At 35.0% G+C, this 26,879-nt stretch overlaps 3 protein-coding genes across 3 annotated transcripts; 1 reads left to right on the top strand and 2 right to left on the bottom strand.

Moving 5' to 3' along the window:
• Window positions 1-290: 290 nt before the first annotated feature.
• LOC113741132 (premnaspirodiene oxygenase) lies at window positions 291-2,826 on the bottom strand. Its single transcript, XM_027268611.2, has 2 exons — window positions 1,121-2,826; window positions 291-1,032 (listed from the first exon to the last, which is right to left on the bottom strand). Exons 1-2 carry the CDS (start codon window positions 1,352-1,354, stop codon window positions 412-414), a joined length of 855 nt encoding a protein of 284 aa, XP_027124412.2. The 5' UTR covers window positions 1,355-2,826; the 3' UTR covers window positions 291-411.
• A 6,067-nt stretch (window positions 2,827-8,893) lies between these two features.
• LOC113741131 (4-hydroxybenzoate geranyltransferase 2-like) lies at window positions 8,894-18,822 on the bottom strand. Its single transcript, XM_027268610.2, has 8 exons — window positions 18,271-18,822; window positions 14,084-14,205; window positions 12,958-13,027; window positions 11,418-11,567; window positions 11,155-11,290; window positions 10,561-10,657; window positions 9,670-9,741; window positions 8,894-9,159 (listed from the first exon to the last, which is right to left on the bottom strand). Exons 1-7 carry the CDS (start codon window positions 18,817-18,819, stop codon window positions 9,672-9,674), a joined length of 1,194 nt encoding a protein of 397 aa, XP_027124411.1. The 5' UTR covers window positions 18,820-18,822; the 3' UTR covers window positions 8,894-9,159; window positions 9,670-9,671.
• A 2,644-nt stretch (window positions 18,823-21,466) lies between these two features.
• LOC140005680 (secreted RxLR effector protein 161-like) lies at window positions 21,467-22,153 on the top strand. The gene has a single exon (XM_072046705.1). It carries the CDS (start codon window positions 21,467-21,469, stop codon window positions 22,151-22,153), a length of 687 nt encoding a protein of 228 aa, XP_071902806.1.
• Window positions 22,154-26,879: the final 4,726 nt, after the last annotated feature.

Here is a 26,879-nt window from a genome sequence, read left to right as displayed (position 1 = left end):
AACCAAGCTTCTTGTGCATCTCTCAATCTCTTGTTTAATCTTTGAAGAATGATAAGCATTTTATCTTATAATTGTATTCAAATATCTAATATTGAGTTATTGGAAAATCCTACACAAATCTCCAAGCAATTTGGACAAACAAAATAACTTTTAAAGGAGTTTTGAATTTTGATACCGAGGAGGTTCTGAGTTCAAATTTTCCTTATCTCTCTTTACTTCTCAATTTTCCTTTCTCTCTCATCATTTCTTAAGCCCCATCATTCTTTTATTTTAAAAATTAAAATAAAAAGTACCCACTAAGTAGCTTATCCATCTGAATCATTTTTCTCGATAAGGTTGGTCAGCAAGGTACAACATTTAGAAACCTAGTACTCCTTCGAGACTGCAGCTTATTGTTGGTACTGATTAGTGTCATCGGTCACTGGAAGGACCATATGGTGTTGCAATCAAGAATAAATTATTTTTCCTTTGAACGGTTAATCTCTCGGATTCTTCCATGTCTAGATCAGCCGGCTCCATTCCATCAGGTAACTTCCAGTCAAAATGGTAAAGCAAATGGGCTAATGGAAGCTCCATATTGGCTAGACCAAATGTTATCCCGGGGCACATTCTCCTTCCTAACCCGAACAGGAAATATCCATGTTGAGATCCAAAGTAATCAATTGATTTATGATCGAACCGCTCTGGTTTAAAGTTCTCAGCATCATCCCAGTATTCAGGGTCTCTCCCAATTGCCCAAGCATTAACTATTATTTGGGTATTGTCGGGTATTGTATATCCACTGGCCACTAGATTTTCCATGCTTAATCTTGGGATTATAGGAGTAGGTGGGTGAAGCCTTAAAGTTTCATGTATGACCATTTTGAGGTACTTCAACTTTTCCATATCGGCCTTCTCGATTGTCCTTTTTCCCTCACAGATTTGTCTTACTTCGTCTTGTGCCTTTGCCATTAGGTTTGGTTGCCTCATCAATTCTGACATGGCCCACTGGACTATTACTGATGAATTATCAGTTCCGGCATTGAAAATATCCTGGAGCAGATAATTTAACAAGTGCTTCGAACTTAGCCAAAAACGGAGTTACATAAGCAAAAGATGATGATCTATTCATTATACTTACTAGAAGGAGAGCTTTGATGTTTCTAGTTGTGATTGGAACTTGGAAGTTGCCACTTTCCTGCAGTCGAAGCAGAACATCAATAATATCTTCATCTCCCGACTCAGCATTCCCCACTTTCCCATTTTCGCGGTTGGCTTGATGCTGTTTGATGACGTCGTCCAGAATATCATCCATTTCATGGTGCATCATTTTCCATTTCCGTTTCTTGTGCATCCCTGATAGGCCCAGAAACATGGTACGATTTTGGCCTACCCCTGTCTTGGGCTCGGGTACTTTGTGTCTTACAATCTACCTTTCTTTTTCTCTGTTTCGCAAGCATCCAAGGCCCGTATGGTCTGGCCTCTGGCACCGCCCACACCTCCTTCCGGTGATCTCCCCCAGCCTCAGGGCCCTTCTCTGTTCCCTTCACACCGCCCACATAGGAATTCATGTGGTAGGCGGCAGCAATATGACCATGGTGGCTACAATCGAAGCAGATCTCATCCAAGCCTTTATATTCTATAGCTTGTAAATCTTTATTCACCCAGATGAAAGGTATTAGTAGTTTTTTCAGATCCACTTCCACACAAATCCTTGCATATTTGTCTCTAGCTACCTCCAACGTCTGGCAGTCCACTTTGACTGCCTTGCCCCAACACATTACCAATTTTCATAAGGAAATCTTCAACATAATATTCAATCGGTAACCCCGGCAACCTGACCCAAGCTAGAGTAGTCTTTATGTTTGTTTCTGCTGGTCGAAAATCTGGCTTCCATTTGCTTACGGTTACATAGTTCCCCTGGAACATCCATGGTCCTCTCTCCAAAACCTTATGATAGTCCTCTTTCTTCAAGAACTTGGAGAGGAAGCAACCATTTTCCAGATCTATTATCTCAAAATGCTGATCTAGGCTCCATATCTCTCTCAACTTCGTTTCTAGAACTCGTAATTGACTTTCCATCCTAGCATTTTGACCACCAGGCTCTTCCTCCAAGGTTTCCAAAAATCAGAGATCTCCTCCTTCCTGGGCTTCACTCTAGGGAAATTCGAGGCTGCAATTTCTGCCTCCTTTGCTAGATCCTCTTCTTCCTCCAGACTTTCATCAGCAGCTTCCATGTCCTCTTCAGAACCATCATAAAAATCATTCTTACTTGGTTTCTCCTTGAGGGCTTATGCGAATGACTTTCCTGACTAGGGCAATATAGGAGGAAAGGGAGATGGGATGTGACGGCCTTCCCCCTTTTTCTAATCTAGGGCTCGAATTGGGAATAAATTCCTCAGAAGATTGATGCTTGAACTTCTTTGGTTCACATCGGACGCTGCCTTCAATAAGCCTCGTGGCGGGTTCTCTTGACTAATCTGGGTTGCTCAACTCTTCGATCCATCGATTTCCAAGGTTGTTTTCATCGGAAACTAGTTGGGAACGTTGCTGGCATTAGACGGCACTCATTCTCTTCTAGTGTTACTTTTACCGCTCTGAGAAACCAAATCCGTATTAAAAGCCAGCATGATGTGGCTTCAAAAAATCTTTCTTGGATAACGATTACTCAAAATCATGCCAATAGATAATTAATACTAGCAAGTATGTATTGGTTATCTTTCTTGAAGATTCTATCGTCCCTGTGAGTAAAAATGGAATCATTGTAAAAATTTTAGTCTAGCCCCAAAATTCAAGTGAAGAAACAGAGGATATTTTTTTAGAAAATTTTTGTTTTGAGTCACATATGACTTGTACGACAGATACAAATTAAACAATAGTTCTTCTATAATTAAATGATGGTCCACCTCCTAAATGAGTAACGGGGTTTCCAAGAAAAAAGTCGAACCAAATTTTCTATGGAAAAAGGTTTTTCCAATTCAAAAGATTCATGCCAAACATAAGAATGAAATTAACAAGTCGGAAAGGTCTTCCATTTGAATCGGTTCTTTGTGTAATGTTTTCAAATATTGAGACGCTGGGAGAGGCGTTTTTCATCTTACTAGACAAGGCGAAGGCCCCGAGAAATTAGGCTTAAGCCTCACGAATTTTGAAAATTTTAATTAATAAAAACACATAATATAGTGATTTTATATCTAAATATTGCACCAGTTATAAAATTTATATTATAAGGTGAATTATTTAATTAATTTAATAATCACTTTAATAATTTAATGAGTTATTGTACATGTTTTGCAGTAGATACAGTCTTATTAAGTAGACATAATTTGGTTGCAACTGTAGGCTGCATGTATTATAATGAGCTCGAATAATAGTTTTCCTCATTCAGCTTTCAGAAACCGAAGGTCATTGCAATGGTTTGATAGCATGTAAACTTGAGAAGTCACTTCTATTAACTAATAAGTGTGCCTGTGCCTGACGTTCTAGGACACTCAACTAATGTCTTTTGCATGGATGTCTAGTTGTGGATTGATCTCTTCAAGGTCTAGATATTAGATAAGACCTCAGATTTATTTTTTGACAAGTGCCTTTGTCTATTGTAATATAGAAGAAGTGAGAGCTAAGAGTCGTCTAGGGAGAGTTTAAGTTGGGGAGTGAGCAGATGGTATGATCACTTTAGGTAGCTCAAAGCTCTGGTTGGTTTTGTTGCTTATTAATATTTGAATTTTATATCCTTAGCTACTTTGCTTGTTTGTTGCCCTATGAACTTACATATTACCATCCTATGGGTTGGAATTTTGCTTGCTTTGTACTAGTTAGTTTCTCATAATTCCTCATTTGAAACAAGCTTAATTCTATTCTTCTTTAGTTAAAGAAAATAATATCAAAATGGAGATAAAGTTTTTCGACCTGATAAAATGGATACTACATATGAATAGTAGTGTTCTGACATTTATTAAAGCTATAGCTTGAAGGTCTCAATGGTGTGCCCTGGAAATATCTGACTAAGGCTTCCAAAGAAGGAATCTAGGGATGGGTTGAGTTGAATGAGCTGTTTTGTGTAGCAAGATAAAGCAAAAGAGGGAGAAAAGGGATTTGTTTTTAAGTACTTCAAGCAATTTGACCCATGGAAACTCTTTGTGGTATCACTTAAGGGAAATTGCAGAGCCACTCACCGCTAGACAATTACAAGCCTCCAAGATTTAGGGGTTTAAGTCATTAATAGTGATGTTAAGGACCTGTGAATGGAATTTTAGTAAATATTTGGCTGAATAGAATTTATTTTGTAATATCATGAATTGGACCAGGTGGCTTGTTATTGATTCTCTCATGCTTATTTATTCTCCTGACTCCTCATGTTCTTATTTGCTGGTGGAATGTGTGTGTCTATTTACGTAGAACATAAGTGTAGTGGAACGAGGTTCCAATTAGGGATGGCAATGGGGGCGGGTGCCCGCGGGTGCCCGCCCCGCGGGGGGCTCACGGGGCGAGGGTTGGGGCGGGGGGTGGGGCGGGGGCGGGGGGGAATTTTTTCCCCCCGCTTAGAAACGGGGCGGGGGGCGGGGGTATACTCCCCCGCCCCATCCCCCGCCCCGCCACCCGCAAAAAAAAAAAAAAAAAAATAAAAAAAATATATATATATATATATATATATATATATATATATATATATATATATATATATATATATAAATGACTTTATATTATATGTAAGTTAATTAGTTACAACTCTTGAGATTACTCTCACACTCTCCATGCTAGCTATTTTAGAGATTAAATGGTCGGGCATTGAGTTACAGGACTGGTGGAGGAATGAACAATTTTGGTTGATTGGAGGGACTAGTGCCCACTTGGCTGCCGTGCTCCAGGGACTACTAAAAGTGATTGCCGGATATGAAATTTCCTTCACTTTAACTTCAAAGTCAGCTGGTGATGACGAGGAGGATGAGTTTGCAGATCTCTACATTGTTAAGTGGACGTCTCTCATGATTCCGCCGATAACGATTATGATGGTCAACTTCATTGCAATAGCAGTTGGAATTAGCCGGACAATATATAGTGTTATACCTCAATGGAGCCGCCTGTTAGGGGGAGTTTTCTTCAGTTTCTGGGTTCTAGCACATCTGTACCCTTTTGCCAAGGGGCTCATGGGCAGAAGAGGAAGGACGCCTACTATTGTTTTTGTTTGGTCAGGACTCGTAGCCATAATCATATCTCTTCTTTGGGTTTCAATTAATCCTCCAGATGCCACCAACCAGATAGGAGGTTCATTTCAGTTCGCCTGAGTAGTGATTTTAGTTTTGTGGTCAAATTGAGTCCCAAACTTGATAGGAGAATTTTTTTTTATTCTTTAGATTAATCTCCCTATGCAGCAATCTCAAGAGTTGTTACCCTTATTATATATAAATTTTATTAACCCCGCGGGTGCCCCCGCGGGGGAAGCGGGGCAAGGCGGGGCGGGGCGGGGCGGGGCGGGGGGAGCGGGAGGCGGGGGACGGGGGGAACTAATAGGCAACGGGGCGGGGGACGGGGGAGGGGTCCCCCGCCCCAACCCCGCCCCGTTGCCATCCCTAGTTCCAATAGGACCTATTCATGGAATTTATTTATAAGTGTACTAGAACTTGAGTTTCTAAGAGATAGACCTAGTTTCTTTTGCATGGATGCCCGGGCGTCAGATTTATATTTTAAGGATTGGATGAAATTTCAATCTTTATTTTTGATTAGTACCTTTGTTTAAAGGAATAGTGAACTACTGAATCCTGGTGAGAGCAAAGAAGGCATTCAATTTTCTTCCAAGGATGGGTTAGGTAGGCCCATGAAAAACTGGTACAATTGCTGTAGGTGTAGGACTGAATCTTGACTTAATCTTGTTAGGATCCAGGTGCAGAATAAACAACTATTGAGATATCAAGTGCACAATAATTTAATGGTAAACAAACCACAAACATGAAAGATAAATGACATACAATATTTAATGTGGTTTGGTTCCACCATTGAGCTTACGTCCATGGAGAGAAACCCGTTCTTTATTATGAGAGGAAAATCCTATACAAGAATATAACTTGAACCCAAACTTAACTCTTGTATACTATTTCTCATTTCCCAAGAATCCTCTCTCACTACCCCATGTATAAGGTTACATGTCACCTTTAGTGTGCCTTTGTGTGTCACCTGTGTAGTATGCCAATCTATCTATTTATAGGGAACATTATAAGGCCAAAACCTAAATAACAATAGAAAACCAATTCTAATTTCTAAACTTGTACAAAATAGGAAATAACTTCTAATTCTAAACTAAATAGAATATTTCTTGACTATTATTTCAAGTAACTAAAACTAATTAGAAAATTAGTTACTTCCATATAAAACAAGAAACCTATATAAAAGAAATTAAACTAATTTCCTAACAAATCTCTACCTTGGCGAAAATTTCTTTCATCAACTATTTGTTTTCAACTACCAAATAATATGGTACCGAACTATACACCTGAATCAATACAGTCTTGACACTAAATTGATTCAATCGGCAAATGAACATGTGTAGTTACCCCGAGTCCAACCTCCAGTTGACTTGCGAGAAGGTGTCTCGATTCACCATCTCCTTTTGCAGGATTTCTTCTCACTACCACTTTCAATCGGGAATCTCCTTCTGTGAGATCTAACTCTAACCATTTAGGCAACCAAATGGTAAAATTACCATACTTCTTCCCATCCTCAGGACTGTCTCGTCATGTGTGATTTTCAAGACTCCACCTAAAATGAAAAATACGTAATTGTCAAAGTCTTCTAGCGCATGGAAATTAGATCTCTTTGTTTCTTTGGGACACGTGTCACACCACCAAAAGAATATAACCAAAATCTAAAATTCACCGGGATGAAATATCAACCGTTAGAGGTGTGAGAAAGTCTCCACCAATTCATGTCCAAAATCAACATTGGACTCCACCTTTTCTTGACCCTTAAATCACCTGACTAGATTCACCATTAAATATCTTCATACTTTTCGCGTACCCATCCTTTACCATCAATACTTTTTGTCAACCCATTGAAAATAAGGATATCACTCATTAAATTGTTCAATTGGTAACAACCACCAACCCACTTAATTTCAATAGTTAACCAAGATCTAACCATGAACAACAAATCTCTTGATCCAACCATTCAGTTTGTTGGGATCTAAGTGCTTGTGAGCAGTCCAGTCTCGCAACCAAACTATGATACCACTTGTTAGGATTCAGGCGCAGAATAAACAACTATTGAGATATCAAGTGCACAACAATGTAATGGTAAACAAACTACAAGCATGAAAGATAAATGACACACAATATTTAACATGATTCGACTCTACTATTGAGCCTACGTCCACAGAGAGAAATCCCTTCTTTATTATGAGAGGAAATCTCTATATAAGAATACAATTTGAATTCAAACCCAACCCTTGTATACCATCTTTTATCTCCCAAGGAGAAACATTTCGAGAGAGTCTACCAAAAAACTTAATATATAAATCAGGAACCCAATTCTGATCCAAAAACTTAAGCTATTAGGTCTTAGTCCCTTACTTACATATTAACCGTTCTTTCTCCATCTCTCGAACCAATGTAGAGTACAACCCTTTACTCATGAATCTAACAAATCTTTTCCTTCATGAGTAACCCCTACATTAAATCCAAATTTACAAACCTTTTTTCGAGCCCACTTTAATACTCAATGCAAGCCTACCTTTATCACCAATGTCACCTCTTCTCCCAAACATGAACCCACTCTTTTTCAACATCCAAACTGTGTTCTGGACCCCTGCCAACTCTTGGCTCTATCTTCCACCAACTGGACCCCCTGCCAAACCGATGACACACTTGGTCCAACCGGAGCCAAACTCTTTAGCACTTTGGTCCACTACTAAGAAGAGAATTTTCATCGGTTCAATTCCAAGAAGAATTCACTTGCTCATGAGTAATCCAGTCTCACAACCTGAAGTTCTGATACCAATTTGATAGGGGAGAAACACTTCGAAAGAGTCCACTAAAGAACCAATATGTAAGTTAGGAACACAACTCTGACCCAAAAGCTTAAGCTATTAGGTCTTAGATCCTTACCTACATATTAACCGCTCTTTTTCTATCTCCCGGATCAATGTGGGATACAATCCTTTACTCATGTACCTAACAAATCTTGGGAAAAAAGACATTTCACACTGATCTAGATTCTGAAATATGGATAACCTACACCTGGAATTGACCGGCCTGAGTTGTGGATTGACTTTATTTTGGTTCCGTAAACTAGGTTGCCATATGATTGTCGAAGAGAATTTTGAGTGAGACCTTTAGATTTGGCACTAATAAGGTGATAATCTAGAATCTGAAGTGATTTGGGTCAACTTGAGTATTGTCACATTGTCACAAGGGTTGACATATGCAGATTGAATTGATTTTAGACTGTAGTGATAGGATTCATCAATGCGAGGTATGTGTTTTGAAATGGATCAATGTTGCTTAGTAAGCTTTTAATTTCCTTCCATTATTTGGGGCACTTCATGTAGCAATTTTTAAATTGTGTTAGTAACTACCATATAAATAAATAAATACAAAAAAAACCTCACCAAATAATTTCTAGTGCATGTTTAACCTGCTATTAAGGTAGTGATTTAATTTCAAATGCACGTTTAACATACCATTAGATTATAGATGTGTAATTTCTAGTTCATGTTAACCTGCTATTAGGATAGTAATGTAAATCAAATCGTATAACCCCAACCCCTTAGGTGAATTTTAGGTGATATTTTTGTATTTTTGGATAAGTAAGAAGATTTAAACTCAAGACCTCTTACTTATGACCCCTCTCATCTTACGACCCAATCTAACCCTCTCCGGATTTTAAGTGAATTTGTTTTGTTACATTAATGTAAACATCTATCAAAAAATAATCTCACTTTGACTTTATTTGATGGCAAACAATGTCAACGGAAAATTATCAGATAATGGGAAAGCAAATCTCTTAAGAAAATCCGCTAAGAGTAATTGATATACAAAAATATCAAACAATTATGCCATAAATTATTCTAGGTACAAAGACGCTATGGTGCATTACTTGAGGTTTCACCAGCCTTCTCCCTCGGACTACTGGGCACCAATTAGTCATTTCCAATTCTCCCGATATTAATTAGTTTCAATTGTTATTTGCCTGCAAAATCAAATGGTGCCACAAAAAAAATTAGTGAAATTCAAAAAGCTAGCCATTGTCACTTCTGCCGTCCCTAGAGTAAGATTAAACCTTGTAAATCTCCCTTGTGCTATGGTAAATTTGTATTTTCTCTGCCCGCAAAATCAAATAGTGCATAGGAAAAATTAGTGAAATTTAAGGGCTAGACATTGTCAGATTTGCCGTGCAAAAAGTTAGATAAAATAAACCTTGTGAAAAGGAAACCAACAGAAAAAGAAGTTCAAACCAAAAAAAAAAAAAAAAAAACAGAGAGAGAGAGAGAGAGAGAGAGAGAGAGAGAGAGAGAAGAAGTTCAACACGTTTGGAAACCATTATTTGAAAAAAAAAACTCCTCCTTATTTGTTGAATACATTTTTCAACCATCTTTTTATTCGATATAAATCACATCGATCAGCAAAAATGTTATTGTGAATAAAAGATAAAAAAAAAGCAGAGAATAATTGCAATAATGTATTTGATGGTTGTACGTACCTCTATGAGAAGAGTCTTCCACATAAGATCGCACCAAAGACAATAGCACCAAACCATATATTTGATACAAATCTGTAGAGTGCCAAGAAACATATTATAAAGATACATTTGATGGAGTGTGGCGTGTCTCTAGCACTTGTTTCTGGAAATGATTAAGGTTCCATTTGGTTGGAAGCAATACATTTATACCAAAAAGTACTTTAGATGAAGAATCAGAGTTGTTCAAAGGATTTTGTAATTATTTCCTTTGTTTATTTTTATTTCAACAATTATAAGATCTATGATTAACATATGATAATAGGGAAATCAAATGATATACCTAAATCAATACACAAGCCTTGGTCTAATGGAATGAAACGAGTGCATTGGTCAGATAATAGCATCATAGTTGAAACACTAATTGTAAAAATGCAAACAATTATGCTTCTATATATGTACAATGCTATGGGCAGCAAGCCTGCCAAACTAGAACTCCAACACTTCCATATACAATGGTAGGAAAGCACTTATACCTTTTTTCTCATATGCTGGGGAATTCCAGTTTTTAAAACAAAATGTTCCATGCCAAGGGATATTTGAGCATATGTCTATAATCCATAAGCACTACCAAGAATAGGTTAAAGGATATTGAAATTAATACAACTAAATTTCCTGCCCCTCCAAAAGTACAAACTTATCCTCCTTGAACCTTAGTAAAACTAACGTTGCTGCTTATCAACAACAACACTGTGTTGATATGTTCTATGCAGCCGAAAGAGAGAATAATGTGTTGAAGATGCATATTCCTTTGCCAAGGAGGATGAGCCCAGTATAATTTGCTGAGGGCAATAATTACGCAAAAAACAAATAAGCAGAGAATTCGAACTTTATTTTCATGACATAAATACTCACTTTCTGGAGCAATCAGCAGGATTTGATAAGTCAACATCCCAAATTTGCCAAGCAAGATGACCAGAAGCAGCGGCCAACAATCCATAGAATGGCCATCCTGCCACACTTGAAATTAAATAGGGAAATGGAACAGAAAAATATGAATGAAGAAAAATGGAGAATTCGAGTAATTCTATCTAATGTTGTCTTTGGGATACCATCTGTGATCTAATAACATCAAGGTTAGCAATTATAATATGTATTATGCAGGAAATAGTGGAATTCTCAGAGACAAAAATAGCTTGTGAAAACAGGGAGAGATGTTTAAGGCTAGTTTTTGTATTGTACAAGTAGTTTAGGCAAACGACGGCGAGAATGAACACCATGTGCATAAACAAGTCAGGGTTACATCCATTGCTTCGCTTTATTGATCCATCAATCAGAATCTCCCAAAAAAAAACAAACAAAACAAAAAAGAAACAGGTGTCATTTGAGCTAATCTAGGTAATTATGCTTATAGAGAGTTTTCTTGAAATATTAATTATAGTTATAAATTTGAAGAACGGTTATATTAAAGAATTCTCGGGTAAAGACAGAATAAGTAGAAGTAAATACCAATATTAGCATTAAATCCCGTTAGAGCAAGACTAGCAATGGATGCCGCTGCAAAACCAGAAATCCATAGTTTTGTTGAATCACCAAATAGCAAAGCTGTAGACTTGATGCCCACCTTCACATCATCTTCTTTGTCCTGCAGCAATCATGTTGGAGAATCCCTCTTATTTGGTTAGCGAAAGCAGAAAAAAGTTCCACGTTAATTTTTCTTCTCATAGTTCGTAAATGGATAGAATACCAAATTAGAAGAAGAATCCCTCTACCTGATGTGCATATATTGTATCAAATCCCAGAGTCCAAAAGAAGAAGGCAAGGACGAGTGGGAAGACAATAGTAGGATCAAGACTTCCTTTAACAGCAGCCCATGAGTATGCTGCGCCCCAACTGATCGTCAGACCCAGGTAGGCTTGAGGCTGCAGCAAAATATTTGCATGTTGGAAATGAGGCTAAGTATGAATTTAGACTTGCATGTTGGAATTAAGGCTAAGTATGACAAAAGTTCATCGGGATGAGGTTAGAAAGTCATGGGAATAGTATATGATAAAGAGTTAATTACAAAATGCTCCCATGAAGGTTGGACTTACTTGCACTTTGCCCCCCGAAATCCTAATAATTTGCGCTTTCCACAGAGAAGAATATTCCATTTTGACTGTTAAAATGTTTGGACAATCCTACCCTTCGAATAACCTCAACTTCTTTTGCTTCCATAAATATTAAGAACCTTTTTATTTTTATTAATTATTTATATATTTTTTCTATTTTTAGCTATAAAAATTTTTCCTCTCTCTTATAGGGCAAATATTTTATTTTATTTTCAATTTTTATGTATATATTAACTTTTTTTTCTCATCAAATTGTTTTCCTAGAATTTATTCTATCACTATTTGAAATTTATCAATTCTTTACTTAGACATGAAATTTTTTACTTATCAAATTTTGGTCTCTCTCTCTCTCAATACCACAAGTCTTTTCATTTTTTTATTTATTTGGATATTAAGTTTTTCTCTCCTAAAAAACTTCCTTCCTTTTAGACTGAGCACTTTTAAGTTTCATGAATTTCATTTATATAACAAAATTCTCTCATCAATTTTTTTCCTCATAGTTTTACTATGACTATGTTTAATTTTCGTAACTTTTATTTAGCTATTAAAAATTTCTCTTATCAAATTTTTTTCTTCCTTTCAAACTATAAATGTTTGTATTTTTCATTATCTTTATTTACATATTAATCTTTTACTTGCATTTTGTACCTAATTCTTTTTTTTACAAAGTTTTTCACTCGGAAAGTTCTTTCCATCCTTTATATATAGAAGTCTTTTCATTTTTCTTGAACATTACATATATATTAGGTTTGTCAATTGTCAATATATTTCTCATTCATTTTCTACTTTAAGTCTTTTCAATTTTCATAATTTTATTTTTATTTCATCTATCTATGCTACTATATGTCTTTCATTCATCATGCAATTAGGATTGTCAATGGCATGGGGTTGACTCAAGTTCAGCCTGTTTGACCCGAATTGAGCTTTATGTATTGTTAGGATGAACAAAGTTTGGACCTAAATATTAGACTTAATTTAATTGTGAACTGAGTTTGGATTTTAGTAGGCTCTAGGCCAGGGTAATTACTTATATAAATATGTGTTTTATATACAAATTAATGTGAAAAATTTAATAGTTGTATACTATAATGTACACAAATTATATGTGAACTATCACATATAACTAGAACTTAAGATAATAAAAGTGTACAGGATTACAAGGCAGCAAAAGTGTAGGAGCCATAGATTATAGATATCATACCCAATATGTTATTCTCTTCATGAGCGGGTAAGTAAAGATCCACGGCAAAGATGAAACCCATAATAGACGGCTGCATATAAATAAAAGAGACAAATTTAAAACTAAAATTTGAAGATGCATCACCAAACTGAAAATAAATAAATGAAGGAAAAAAAAAAGACTTAAATACTTAGAGAAGCATCGTGTACACTTCGATTTAGTATTTTAGCAACAACAAACTAAAATTCTGACTTATGAAATACTAAATTTGGAAAAGGATATAATTATTAACTCAATAAGGTTCAGACACATTCCATTTGCTATGGTTATTCACAGCACAGCCCAGTTTATGTTTTTTCCCCATCTAAACACAAAAGATAAAGATATGAGAAAAACTTTGTCGAATTCCTCTCATATATGGAGAGGTTATTTAGTAGTCCAAATATCAAACCTGATTAGGGTGTGGTTGCAAATATAATTAACCTAACACGATAAGTATTAGACAGCTGTTATTGCTGAAGGTGGCGATTTGCACATTTATAAGTTGATACCTGCAAATATCCTATGAACTTGACGAATGGTTCAATTGAGAATGTTAATAGAAATGTGCAAGTAATAAGGAGGCTTATTAAGCATGAAGAATGAAAAATGAATTAAGCAAAATTTGTGTTTACGAGTTCATTGTACTGAAATTAAAATTTGAATGAGACTCATTGAACGTATTAACAATTGTTTTTCACAGTTTGAAAAGAATATATTATTTAGAAGATAAACTCAACTGGACTTAGTTGGAGAATTCATGACAGCTTAGATGAACGCAAGTTCGATGTCGAGTGAACATTTGGCAAAGCAAAGCAGTAATTAGCTTCTGAGTTAAATGTTATGAGGTGATTTTGCACTCCTTTGAATGCCTAAAAGCCTCCATATTCCCTTTTTTATTTGAAGTTTTTGAGCTATCTGTGTCTATCAAAAACTTTCAAAGTCTACTATTTTTGAGCCTCACCTGATCTTAGTTCAATTCATTTAACCTTTAGAGCTTCGGTAAATTCACATTATATATTGAGGATGTTTGTGATCTATGATTGTACATCCACATCCACAAATTAATGTGACTAGGATAGGAGAGCAAAGCAAAGGTGGCACAAACCTTAGTTTGTTTACTGCGAAAAGAACACCATAACCGAGTAGCAATTGAATGGCAAGGAAAAGAAGTGCTTGAAATCCCGCTATTGCGCCAGAGGCAAGCGGCCTTCCTTTGGTTCGCTCAACCTGGTGGAACAAATACTAGTCTTTATCATATTACAAAATACAAATAACTACACCCCTTACTCAGCTCTATGTTTCTTTTGGGGAGGGGGCGACAAAGTTAATAAATGTAAGGTATTTAAAAGGCTTACAAAGTGTTTTCACTATAAAACCTTGGCCATGATACAATTTTTCACTAAACCTTGTGAGAGAATCATGAGTTCGGATCTGGTCTATTTTATGTGATCCATGCTCAAATATATATCCAAATCAAAATCCTAATCAAACCTATATCCTTTTTTAAACCTATATCTATATATGAGAAACTTTGGAGGAGGTTTAAACACATGCAAACTTAAATGTTAAATATAAATAAAAAGTTAAAAGCAAATACAGTTATTTGACAATAGTTCATGCTTTGAGTTTATAATAAGGGTGGGACTAAATCCATATCTCTTCAGTCTAAATCTGCACCCCTAACATTAAGATGACAATAAAGTCCATAGGAGTTTGATTAAAAAAAATTTTCAATATAAAAACTTGTCTTTCATATAACAAGATATGTTTAAAAAATTAATTATAAATTTTAATTAATTGAAATTGTTTGATACCATCATCCTAATTATTGATCCTCTAGTGTTTTCTAAAATTATACTTCAATCAACTTTGAAATGCAACGTGCCAAAAAGGTAAAAATATTTCATTAACACAATTAAGAAAAATCTCGCATCTCCTCTTGCATGATAAAAAAGAGATAAAAGCATTCTCTCCACCAAATAAGAGAGGAAAACAAATAAATGCCATCAAAGTGAATAAAAAAATGTCAGAAATTTTAAGACCATTCATAATGATGTAAAATTTAAATCCAAATTAGCAGCATCTATTTTCACAAAGAAAAGGTTAGTTTTTTTTTTTTATTGAAAAAGTATCTACCAAGTCCCATAAATGCTATGGACTTTTTGGTCAACTCGATTAGAAGGGTGTGAATTTAGATTGTGAAGGTGTGGATTATAATTATTGCACTCAACAATCTTGGATGGTGATTGTGTTGTTTGGCAATGGTAATTGGACTGTATTTTTGTTACGTTTGTCTTTATAGTTATTAAATTTAACTTTTAATTGCATATTAAGAAATACTCATATGTACTCATTAAGTATCTAAATCCATGAGGGTCCGATTCTGAATTTTTTTTTTTGGTCCGAAACCATCAAAGTCTGAATTTTGGTACAAGCAGTGATAAATTTAGTGGGTCATTGGCATGCCTAGGCAAGGGGTCTCCCTTGGGCAATGACCAAAGGGAAAATATTGAAATTAAATATCCTTTACAATAAAGTTAAGGATAAACAGCCATTACTCCTTTTTCTTTTGTGCTTCTAACTTTATTGACTAATCTATTAACCAAAAAAAATATATATATATATTAACCAAATAGTGCCAAGTGCTGACTTAAGTTCTGAATTTGTCTAAGTTTAATTCCTCGATGGTGCATTAGCTAGGGGTGGGCGCAGGTCGAGTACTCATCCACCATTTGGCTGATCCGACTCATATCTTGCGGGTTAATTATTTTCTGATTCTTACCGGCCCCACATATCAGTGAGTACTCGATTATAAGGTATCCGCTGAGATAGGGTCGGGTCAATGGGTACCCGTTCCGCTCCACTTATCATTTAATTTTTTTAAAAAGTGATTTATACTAATTTAATTTTATATTTTGTACATTTATTTAAGATTTAATAAAGATTTTTGTCTCAAAAAAAGTCTCCCACCAAGAAACAAGCATGTGAAGAGAATACAATATAAAGAAAAAAATTAAAAGAATTCAAAATCAATAAAAATTTGAAATATATGTTCCACATTAATTAAAATCTTTTCTATAATAAACTATAGTTTCTCATATTTATAATACAATTTGTTCAATGAAATTACTTATTTATCTCTAAATTATTATTTTGTAGTATTATATATAAAAATTAAATAAAAAATATATATTTATATGCGGGGGTATCGGGTACCCTCGGATTTTTAATTATGTGATTCTAACTTGCTTCGCATTTTAACAGGTACCCGACCTTCTTTTGATTCGATCAAATAATACAAATCGGGTATTCTAATTTTTGGATCGGATCGGATCAGATCGGATATGATTGGTTTTCGAGTTAGCGGATAATTTTGTCCAACCCTAGCATTAGTTGCCCCTGCACTTCGAGATTGATGTAGTCAGAAGACAAGGATATTTAATTCTAGTGAAAAATGTATACCACTTGCATCCACCATGGTGGACTAGGTTTAATATTTTTTCTTAGGAATACTTTCAGAAACCTGAAAATTACACATACCTCCCCTAGAACATAGGTTTGGATTTCACCTTGATGATGTAAGACCAAAAAAGTATATGAATGCCCAAAATTGCCCTCATCTAAATTTCTTTAATATGAATAATCATTCAAAATTTTTAAAAGTCAAGAATACACTTGTATACTACCAAAATTTTGAGTTTTATTGCTTAGCCAATGTCTTGATGTTTTTCAGCCACATGGTTTTCTACATCCACCTAAGTTTTCAAACTCTTATCACATTTTCTTCTTCTAAACAAACTCTTTGTTTTGGATGCCAAAATCCACCGTCGTAATTCTTACCTTCATAATCTTTATCTCTCTATAGGTTTCTTTCATATATTGCCAACCAAACCGTTAGTAATAAAACTCACAATCCTTACCTTTTTCCCACTCAAACAGCCAAGTTCTCAGTCACCAAAATTCTTCTAACCTCTACTCTCAACATTTGGGTTGGTTATCCTAAATTAGCCCACATTTTTTCCTCTAAATTGACACGATTTTGTTGAGAACAAGTTTGATGTCTATTAAGAGAAACCAAGTAAAACATCCACAAAGTGCAAGTTTGGGGTAGTAATTTTAGTACAGTCTATCAAATTATACTTTCCCGTAATCCAGTAGCTTTTTTATACTCAATGACATGAACAATTGGGTTGTTGGCAGTGATGATTGCTTTGATCATCAACAACAACAATAGCATGACAATAGGATTAGAGAGATAAAGGCTTTTCATGGGTTTTCTATGTGAAAATTTTAGATTTCCACTTTTAATGGGTTTTTTGTTTGAAACTTTTAGATTTTCATTCTATTTCAATTCATGGATAGAATTACCAATGTTGTAATGAATAGGGTAGCAAAATAGAAAAGAGTTACAAGTTTAGGATTAGCATTTAGGAGATTGGGAATTCAAGAGACACTTTGAGAAGGGTGGTGGAGATGGTGATGGCAGGTTGACGATAAAGAAGGAGACATCTACCTTGATTAGCATATCTGAGTAATAGAAGGTTACAATTTAATGATCATAGTTGAAACGGTTTGGCCACAATATATGGCTTGGTCAAGAAGAATTATTTTTTTTTTCATTTCCCTTTTTTTTGTTATCATTTCCCTTTTTTTATCAATGGCTTATCTTTTAAAAAATTATGAAGGTTATTATAGTCATTGTCTATCATCAAAGAATATAAGTGTAATATTAAAAATCTCAAGGGAACTCAGTAAAATCGTCAGAAACCTTAGGGGAGATTTTTGAAATTATCCTTTTTTCTTACCCAACTTATTACCCCAAATATTACATTAAGAAAAATTAATAATAAATAAATGAACTGTTATCTTTATTAATTAATGAAAATTCCCTTATCTTTTACAGATCCCAGTCATAACTCCCCATCTAATTGAAGTGTCGTGTAAGGCACATGATTAAAAACGTTCAAGGTAACCCATATTTAGGCTATCAATTTTGAATTGAATAAAAAAAAAAAGAAAAGCTTGAAAGAAATTTTCAATTGAACGATTTAGATCTAGACGAGCTGAAGTGCGTAGATTTGAAACATGAATTGTGCTTTGCGAAAATGAGAGATCCTCAGTTAGAACTTAGAACCCTTCTACTTATGCTAAAAAAAAAGATGCCTTATGGCCCTTGATTCGTTTGACAACGTCAACTTTACACATATCCCAACCCAAAAAAAAAAAAAAGAACAAAACAAAGTACAAACAAATAAAATAGAGTCAAGTAATCAAATGAAAAGAAATCATCACCTGCGAATCGAAATCCTTATCAAAGTAATCGTTGATGTTGCATGCAATATTTCTTGACATGAAAGAGACCAAGAAAAAGAATGCTAACATCTTCAGATCAGGAAGCGTGCCGGCATTCGCCGTGAATGCAAGCGACCACATACATGGCCATGCAAATAAAAACGTCCCAGCTGGCTTGTCCAAGCGGACTAGGTAGGCGTAAGGCCGAGCTTGTTCAGGAAAAATTGCTTCAATCCAAGAAGAAGGAACGGGTTGTCCTCCTTCGCCTCGCTCTAATGACTTCGCTGAGGCTGAAAAATGCGGGTCTCGGATAGGTAAGTTGGAGCAGCCTCTGCCAAGGAATTTTATATGTTTAACAACCGAACAACGGCGGAAGGTGGCTGAGCTGTTTTCCAGTACTGTGTAAGGGCTGATTTTGGAGTTTGATTTGACTGGTTTCAGGGAGGATTTGGGGAGATCAGCTAAGGAGGGGCGACGTTGATGGTTCAAGCCGGAGATGAAATGAACACCACTGTGAGAGGAAGCCATAAGCTTGGATGCTTGGGCCATTTTCTTCCCGCTTGGAGTCGAGCTTGTGTTGTGACTGCTTACCATATATACTGTCATCAAATAAATATATAAATAAATACGAATAATCTAGCTACATAAAAGTTGGCTACCTGTGAACTTACATGGACTAACAGTCTGTAATTTTTTTATTATTGTTATTATTTTTGAAACAGTTAGATAGACTCGGCCAACGATGAATCAACACATTAAGGTCTTGTTCTCAATTGGTTTTCAAGGCTTGATTTTAAAATTATTTTTATTTTATTGGCCATAAATTGAACCAAATTGATGAGAATTGGTCATCACATACCGCCGCCCCCCCCCCCCACCCCATCTCATCATTCAATAAAAAAGAAGGATAAGTTGGAGTATTCCATTAGCACGCACACACAAGACTGAGAGGAAGTCAACTTGCAAAGAGATGAATGTGTTTTCTCCAAGAACAGAGGCTAAGAGGGACAGGAGAAGATGCACTGAGAGAGCAACCAGAGATGAAGACTGTTTTGCCGACGTCAGGCCGTGAACAAGTAGGCTGCCAAAACCCAATTTTATTTTATTTTTAGACGATAACTATTGTATAACCTATTTATCCTAAATTAGAGGGGAGAGGAGCCTAAAGAGGCTTTTTGTGGTAGGAACTAATAGGTGCACAGACCTACTATTGCTATAATTTTAAACTTTACTATTACGACAAATTGACTCTCCTAAGTTTAGAGTCCTGAGTCCGTCACTGCTTAATTAAGGGATGAATATCATGGCTACTCCTCTTTCATCTAACTCAAATACCAACTAAATTTCACAAATTTGTTAGAAATTATCTTGAGAAATACTTGAACACTACAATCTAACAAATCCGCACAAACAATACAAATATATGCATGAATTAAAGGTCACAACCCGAACGTACATGAGGCCCTTTTTTTCAAATGATAGGGTGTTAATTGTTAGCAATTTTATTGTTAATTTTTTCCTTTTTTCATGCCAAATATTATTTTAATTGTTAACATATACTTATATTTGGCATCTGGACTCAATTTCAGGAAGTGGAGCAGAAAAGAGAGATCTTCTTACAACAAATAATCCACACGTGGGAAGTTTCTAAAGAAAATACAAGCTAGGTTCCACGGGTGTATTTGTACTGAAATTGATGATTATAGTGGACTCCTCTGTTTTGATAATTGCAGAGGAATTGATGATTGTGCTGGAATTAATTGGGATGATGTTTTCTTTCATTATCTAACGGGGACCACGTAGAAAGTTTGTCCTTATTGTGGGAGATATACTCATTAACCAAGATGTTGGCTTTGATGATTGTAACTATTCCATTTGCATTTGCTTCCTACGTAACTAGTTCTCATATAGAACTAGTGCAGAGGACATTAGATGATGTTTAGCTCTCTACGGGAGAGAATAGAGGAGTTCTTCCTTTCCTTGTTTGTAGTGTGCAACTTTGGTTCAAAGAGTCTACGGAGACTCAAGTTTCTTTCTAAATTCTTAGTTAGTTATTTATGTCTTTGATTCCAACTAAATTACGTGGGAATTTTCTTATGAGGCGTGGCTAATTTTCTCCTCTAGTCAAGGATCAACGTGAAGACGCAGTCCCAAATATCTGTGAGATCTAATTAATTTTACGTGTTCCTTAATTTGTTAATATTTGCATGTTTTCTATTTTAATTTCCATGGGATTATTTTGTTAATTGGATATCAAGGGCCCGATGTGCAATTTGACTTATTAATTTCCTGTCAAATTAATCAATTAAATCCGTAATTGTTTAATTGGTTAATATAAGTGGCAACTAGTATTTGCACATACTAGGGGAACATGCAATCTGATTTAAATAACCCTCGTAGCGTGTTATTAATTTGGGTTAGGCTTTTCTAGTTTTTAAAGCAATTAGGAAATTAATTCCTATGGTCGTACCTAGGAGTATTTCCTGGTTAGGGGTAATCAACGGTCGTACCTTGGTTATCAATAAATTAAGGAAAAGCTGATCGTTAGAGATTATCGGCGACTATAACTAGCCTATTAATTAAATTAAATGAACCCCTGTGGATCAATGATCGGATGAATGGACTGTGTCTGCGTAGTTGTATCCTTAGCTAGAATTTATTTATCATTTATTTAATTGCTATTTACAATTGTATTAATTAATTAATTATTTTTGGTTAAATTATTTAATTATTTTTAGTTAAATTGTTTAATTATTTTTAGTTTATTTCTGATAAAAATCCCCCGTATCCCGAACTTGAAAAGAATCGAATTTTTCCCAATCCCTGTGGATTTGACCATACTCACTACTATACACAGAAAATTTATTTTTCTCGAGTAGGTATTTATTATTGCACAGGCTCGACACCTGTCATCAAACTAAAAAAGGAACATGGTAGTGCTCAAACAAAGGATTGTACCAGGCAACTAATCTTAGATCCAAAAACAGATTTGTACTTGCATGCACTCTAAATCTTAGATCTAGTTTTTGACGTATCTATGACGTCATTTCTGATTTGACCCGAATCGGTTGGACCCATTGACCTCTAATTCTGAGCTTCACCGACTCGCTTCTCGGTTCGAGTTTCAAAGCATAATAGGGACTCGGTACTGAGTACCTTGTGAATTCGGAGATTCTTTATTGAGCAACGACAAGAGATGGATAGCATTCCGTATGCTTCACTTGTTGGAAGCCTTATGTATGCTCAGGTCTGTACCAGACCTGATATTGCTTTCATAGTTGGAATGCTAGGTAGGTATCAAAGTAATCCTGGAAAGGATCACTGGAAAGCTGCCAAAAGAGTTTTGAGATATCTGCAAGGGACCAAGGACTACAGACTTACATACAAACAGTCTGATTATTTAGAGGTAGTTGGATATTCTGATTCGGATTTTGCTGGATCTGTGGACTCAAGCAAATCTACTTCGGGGTACATTTTCCTTCTTGCTGGAGGAGCAGCATCTTGGAGAAGTATAAAACAAACAATTGTTGCATCATCCACAATGGAAGCAGAATTCATTGCTTGCTATGAGACTACATCACAGGCTTTATGGTTGAAGAACTTCATATCTGGCCTAAAAGTGATAGATTCAATAAGTAGGCTACTGAAGATCTTTTGTGACAACTCTGCTGCTGTGTTCTTTGCTAAGAACAACAAGAGTGGAAGTCGAAGTAAGCATATCGACATCAAGTTCTTAATGGTCAGAGATCATGTTAAAAAACAAGAAGTAATCATTGAGCACATTAATACTGAATTAATAATTGCTGATCCTATGACTAAAGGACTGTCAGCAAAAGTCTTTCAGGATCATGCAACTCATATGGGACTCAGTAGCTCGTGCTAGATTATTTCTATTTTCTTGACTATTTGTGTCTAGACATTTGTTATTAATGTTTGCACGCATTAAAATTGATACATGTATAAAGAAGTGATCTTTTGATCCATAAAGTTGGACCCTGAGTAACTTATATGAAGTTATTCATAAAGTTCTTTTAAAGCACTTAATTAGGAAGTATAATATATTGTAATACATGGAAGGAAGTGTTCGCAATAAGAACATAACCGCCATGATTCGAATATTATCATTTCCTAATTAAGCAACTGCTCATAACTGTCGAGCCTATTGAGTGACAATAAAGACTTATGGCCACTTAAGCATCTAGTCACTCAAGGTTATCTGACTATGGCATGTGGGTCAAGTGGGAGAATGTAAGACTTACCTCCTTTAGAGGCAAATTATGACCCACATGATTGATTGATATTCTAATTAATTGATTGACAATTAATTGGTATCTCCCATTAGGCAATGATTGGTGATTGGTATCCTAATTAATTGATTGACATCTTGTCAATAATTAATTAGTATATTCCATTTGTTAGTGATTGATTGATATCTATTATTAATTGATAACTTATTCAATCAGTTAATCAATCAAATCAATCAATTAGTCAGAAAATATTAATTTCAGTTATGGATTTTGGCAAGAGTTCCTTGATGGAAGGAAATCCTAGGGATTTTTGTATTTGCTAGTAAGGGTCCCTAGCCTAGCCTATAAATAGCCTGTGGCATTCCATCAATTATACACTTTTTGGTTAGGCATAGGCTAGAAGATCCCTACTCTAAATTCTCCTTCTACTTTTCTCTTCTTCTACACATCTACATAGTCTCTTTGTCTACACAGACAAGAACAAAGTAAGAAGACAAGAAGTTGCAAAGATCAATCTCTGTTCAACAACAATGGCTGGAGGTAAATCATTTAAATTTCCGCTGCCTAGTACAAGTTATTTGTACTTATTTGAATTAACAGATAATTCATCAGTAACAGTCCAATGGGCCATGTCAGAATCGATGAGGCAACCAAACCTAATGGCAAAGGCACAAGACGAAGTAAGACAAATCTGTGAGGGAAAAAAGACAATCGAGGAGGCCGATGTGGTAGGACCTCTCATTTAAATAATCTTAATATGAATTACAGGTTCTATACTTTACATATCACACCATAGATGACTAAGATATAACTAAGCCCCATATGTAGTGGATCATACTATTGGAGAGTTTTATTGGTTTTCATTTAACCCATTTTAACAAAACAAATATAATCAGTGGAAACCCAAATTTGAAAATAATTCTAACAATTTGTTCCAATGTTATCGTTAAAGATCAAAATCTCCTCTACTATGCATTCGAGGGTGGTTGTAAACATCTATTGGAGTATGATAAATTTAAGGATAAATTACATATAACTCCACATGTGATTTTGCACAATGCTGGATGATCCTTTTAAGGTTTCAAAATAACTATATAACTTTCCTATTATTTGTGTAAAGTAGCAAATAGACGGAATGTGCCATTGGTTACTGCAATTGAACTAGAAGGGCTTCAAAAGTACGTGTGATGGAGTTATAATATCTATTTAATCCCTTTGATCACCATGTGTAATTTTCGTATTTATCCACATAATCTTCCTATTTTTAATGCATGATGGTTAGGTCGTTGTTCGATTTAGTATTTTAAATAAGGACAATACTGATATTTCAATGAACGGAGTTACATAGGCTATTTTTCATCAAATTTTCACTCTACTTGAAACTATAGGAGCATAAAATGAATATTTTGAGACATTAAGGAAGACATGTGCTAATAGGTAAAACTATAGGGAGTTATGTGTAATTTACCTAAAGCCACAGTTGCATTACAGCCTCTACATTGAACACAAAATGACTGCAGAGTCACCAAACAAGCTAAAACTTGTAGCTGATCGGCCACCACAGATCCAATACAAGGTAATTGACTTCCAACTAGGGGTGGCATAGGCGGGGGATCCTTCCCCCATCCCTCGCCCCGTTGTCAAATAACTCCCCCCATCCCCCGCCCCATCCCCTGTCCCTTGCCCCCCACCCCGCCCCGGCCCCGTTTCTCCCGCGGTCCCCCGCGGGGGAAGAAATCAACTTATCATAAATGTTCATTTACAATAATACAATTGTAAACACTGTTAAATAAGATTAAAAAGCTGTCAAGATGGAAATAAAGTATAACAAGTCAAGTTACATTCTGTGCGGAGGAAGGGAACCGATCGAAATAAAAAAGGGTTAGGAGCAAAACAGGTTGGAATTGGATAGCTTAGTCTTGGGAGGGTGGCGTTAGAAACAAATCAACAATAGTTCAAGAAATTTCTTCAGTTGTTGCGGCGGCCGTTGACACTGATTAGCGTCGTACTTGTAAGTAAGGATGCAACTTTGAAAAATTTAGGATTGTATTATTTATATATATATATTATTGTATATAGGGGACGGGCCAAGGGATGGGGCGGGTGTATGTTTCCCCACCCCCCGCCCCGTTTTAAGGTGGGGGGAAATATTTTGCCCCCGCCCCATTTCTACCCCTGCGGTGCAGGTGCCCGCACCCCCATTGCCATCCTTACTTCCAACTGGCACATTAATAAATAGACCAAAGTAGTTTTTTTTTATAACATTTTTTAAAGTATAAGTGGGAGGTCTCAGATTCAAAACCTCTTACTTACACTTTCCCTTCTTCTTCCATACCATCCAATCTATCTATTTCCCACCAAAAAATATCTAAGATTATGATGGATTTGAAATTCATTTGACAGAAATATCTAAATTGATGTCTATTTTCATCATTCAGATTAAAAATGTGGTTTATTAGTCCCTTTTAATATTTTTTTCAATTATACAATAGTTTAAAATTTTAACTAACAAAGAATAACAACATATCGTTCTAACAGTTTACCTAAACTAAGAAAAATGAAGAGTTACTATCCATAAAATAAGAAGCTTATTATTATCTTATATTAACAAAAATTTTTTAGCATCACTTATTGTTGTTATTACTTATTACTGTCCTCATTATTATGATTCAATCTAAAATGAAATAAATAAAAAATAGAATATACAAACAAACAATAATCCAACAGGAATAAGAAAAATTTTTAACCAAAATAAACAAAAGAAAGTTTCTTTTTCTTTTTGCTTGATCACTTAAATACATTTGTATACTCAAGATGAAAAATTTTATTGATAAAAAGATGAAAAAAGATTTTAAAAAAAAGTATCCCATATTTTGTTTGTTCATCTTTTTATGGCACAAAATATAAAAATACCTATTTATTTTATCTTATTGTCATCTCTTTATTGTCAAATATATCCTTTACTCTACAATACTATTGGAGGTAGAATATTATATTGACAAAATCGAAACAGACTGTTATTTTTTTTTTCCTTAGAATCCAATTCGTGTTGCATTAAGATTTATTTTTATATATAGTCTATTAGAGTTTAAATTGAATGACAATGATGATGATGATGACAATATTAACAATAAATAAGTTACTAAAATTTGGTAAGCATAAAGTAATATTAAGCTCGGTTATTTGTGACTCTTTAATGTATCTTATGTTTTTTAATTACCTTTAATTTCTTTAATACCTTTTTTATAAACTAATATGTATATAATTAGTTAAAATTTTAGAAAAAATGCTTTGTATAACTCCTTTACTTTTTATTTAATGAAGGTTAGTTTTGAATTTCAAATGGTTAAAAGATATTGAAGTGAACATTTATAGCATGAGAGTGAATTATTTACAATTTTTTTAATATTTTAGATAATTAATAAATATAAAAGTATTTATGACGTATTAATATTGTCATGAGTTAATTATGATCAGCCCAACGGTTAGACTAGTGACTTTTGACTTAGTCATTTTTTTGGGTCAAGGAACGATTTGAGTTTCAAAACCTTGGTTCATTGTCTACATGACTTCCTATTTTTAAGACTTCGGTAAATGTATTTGGTTAGCAAAATTGTAAACTATCTACTTTATTTGGAATGATGTCTTTTAAGCGATATTCTTTTTGACAAGCAGACAAAATGCAAGTAATACCTAGGACAACTCCTTGTCAAAGTCAATTGTGGGCTTGGAAGCCAATCTCCGAAATGAAGGCTTCGTAACATATAAAATTTGTTAGTTGAAGTGGTAAGGTAAAGTCTCAACTTTAAAAAGACCTCAAAAGCTTGGACTGATTTTAAAATTTCTACTTAAAATTGGATTATATATGTCATTGACCCGTGATTCAAGTCATCTTCTTTCACGTAATAGGCCTCGGTAGCGGCTTCAAATCCTCTATTCCCAAAGTAGTATCTGTTTCCTTTGTCCCTTATTTATACAGCTGTCACGTGTCTTTAATCTTTTGTTAACCCAAACTCAAATAAATTTTAGATTAAATAACTATTTCTTGCAAACAAGTGAATTTTGGAATAACTAAAATTTAATTATAAACAAGAAAATATTACCTGTGACAATTGCGTTGAGCACAACATACATTGGCTATTTGGTTCCCATATGTTTAAACCATCTCTACTACCAGTAGGACCTTCATGCACATGCTTAAAAATAAAAAATATAAATGAATAATTATATCATCAAGACTCAAAAAAAATTATATCAGCATAATATCTAATTAAAAGCTTGCTTTTCATGCAAACAAACCCATGGTTTATTTGAGTTTGGGTTAACAAAAGATTAGAAACACGTGACAGCTGTATAAATAAG

Source organism: Coffea arabica, chromosome 4e, assembly GCF_036785885.1.
Source record: "Coffea arabica cultivar ET-39 chromosome 4e, Coffea Arabica ET-39 HiFi, whole genome shotgun sequence".
In the NCBI taxonomy this organism is placed as follows: domain Eukaryota; kingdom Viridiplantae; phylum Streptophyta; class Magnoliopsida; order Gentianales; family Rubiaceae; genus Coffea; species Coffea arabica.
Note: the sequence above shows the minus strand (reverse complement) of the source record. Positions and strands in the feature narration are given on the sequence as shown.

Bases quoted from the DNA above. Each gene is read 5' to 3' on its own strand.
- LOC113741131 (XM_027268610.2), bottom strand. From the start codon at position 18,819: ATGGCCCAAGCATCCAAGCTTATGGCTTCCTCTCACAGTGGTGTTCAT. The intron at 10,658-11,154 runs GTATTTACTTCT...CAAGTGTGGCAG, and splicing joins GGGATTTAATGCTAATATTG to GATGGCCATTCTATGGATTG. The intron at 9,742-10,560 runs GTGAGTATTTAT...GGCACTCTACAG, and splicing joins CCTGCTGATTGCTCCAGAAA to ATTTGTATCAAATATATGGT.
- LOC113741132 (XM_027268611.2), bottom strand. From the start codon at position 1,354: ATGTTTCTGGGCCTATCAGGGATGCACAAGAAACGGAAATGGAAAATG. The intron at 1,033-1,120 runs GTAAGTATAATG...TATCTGCTCCAG, and splicing joins ACATCAAAGCTCTCCTTCTA to GATATTTTCAATGCCGGAAC.
- LOC140005680 (XM_072046705.1), top strand. From the start codon at position 21,467: ATGGATAGCATTCCGTATGCTTCACTTGTTGGAAGCCTTATGTATGCT.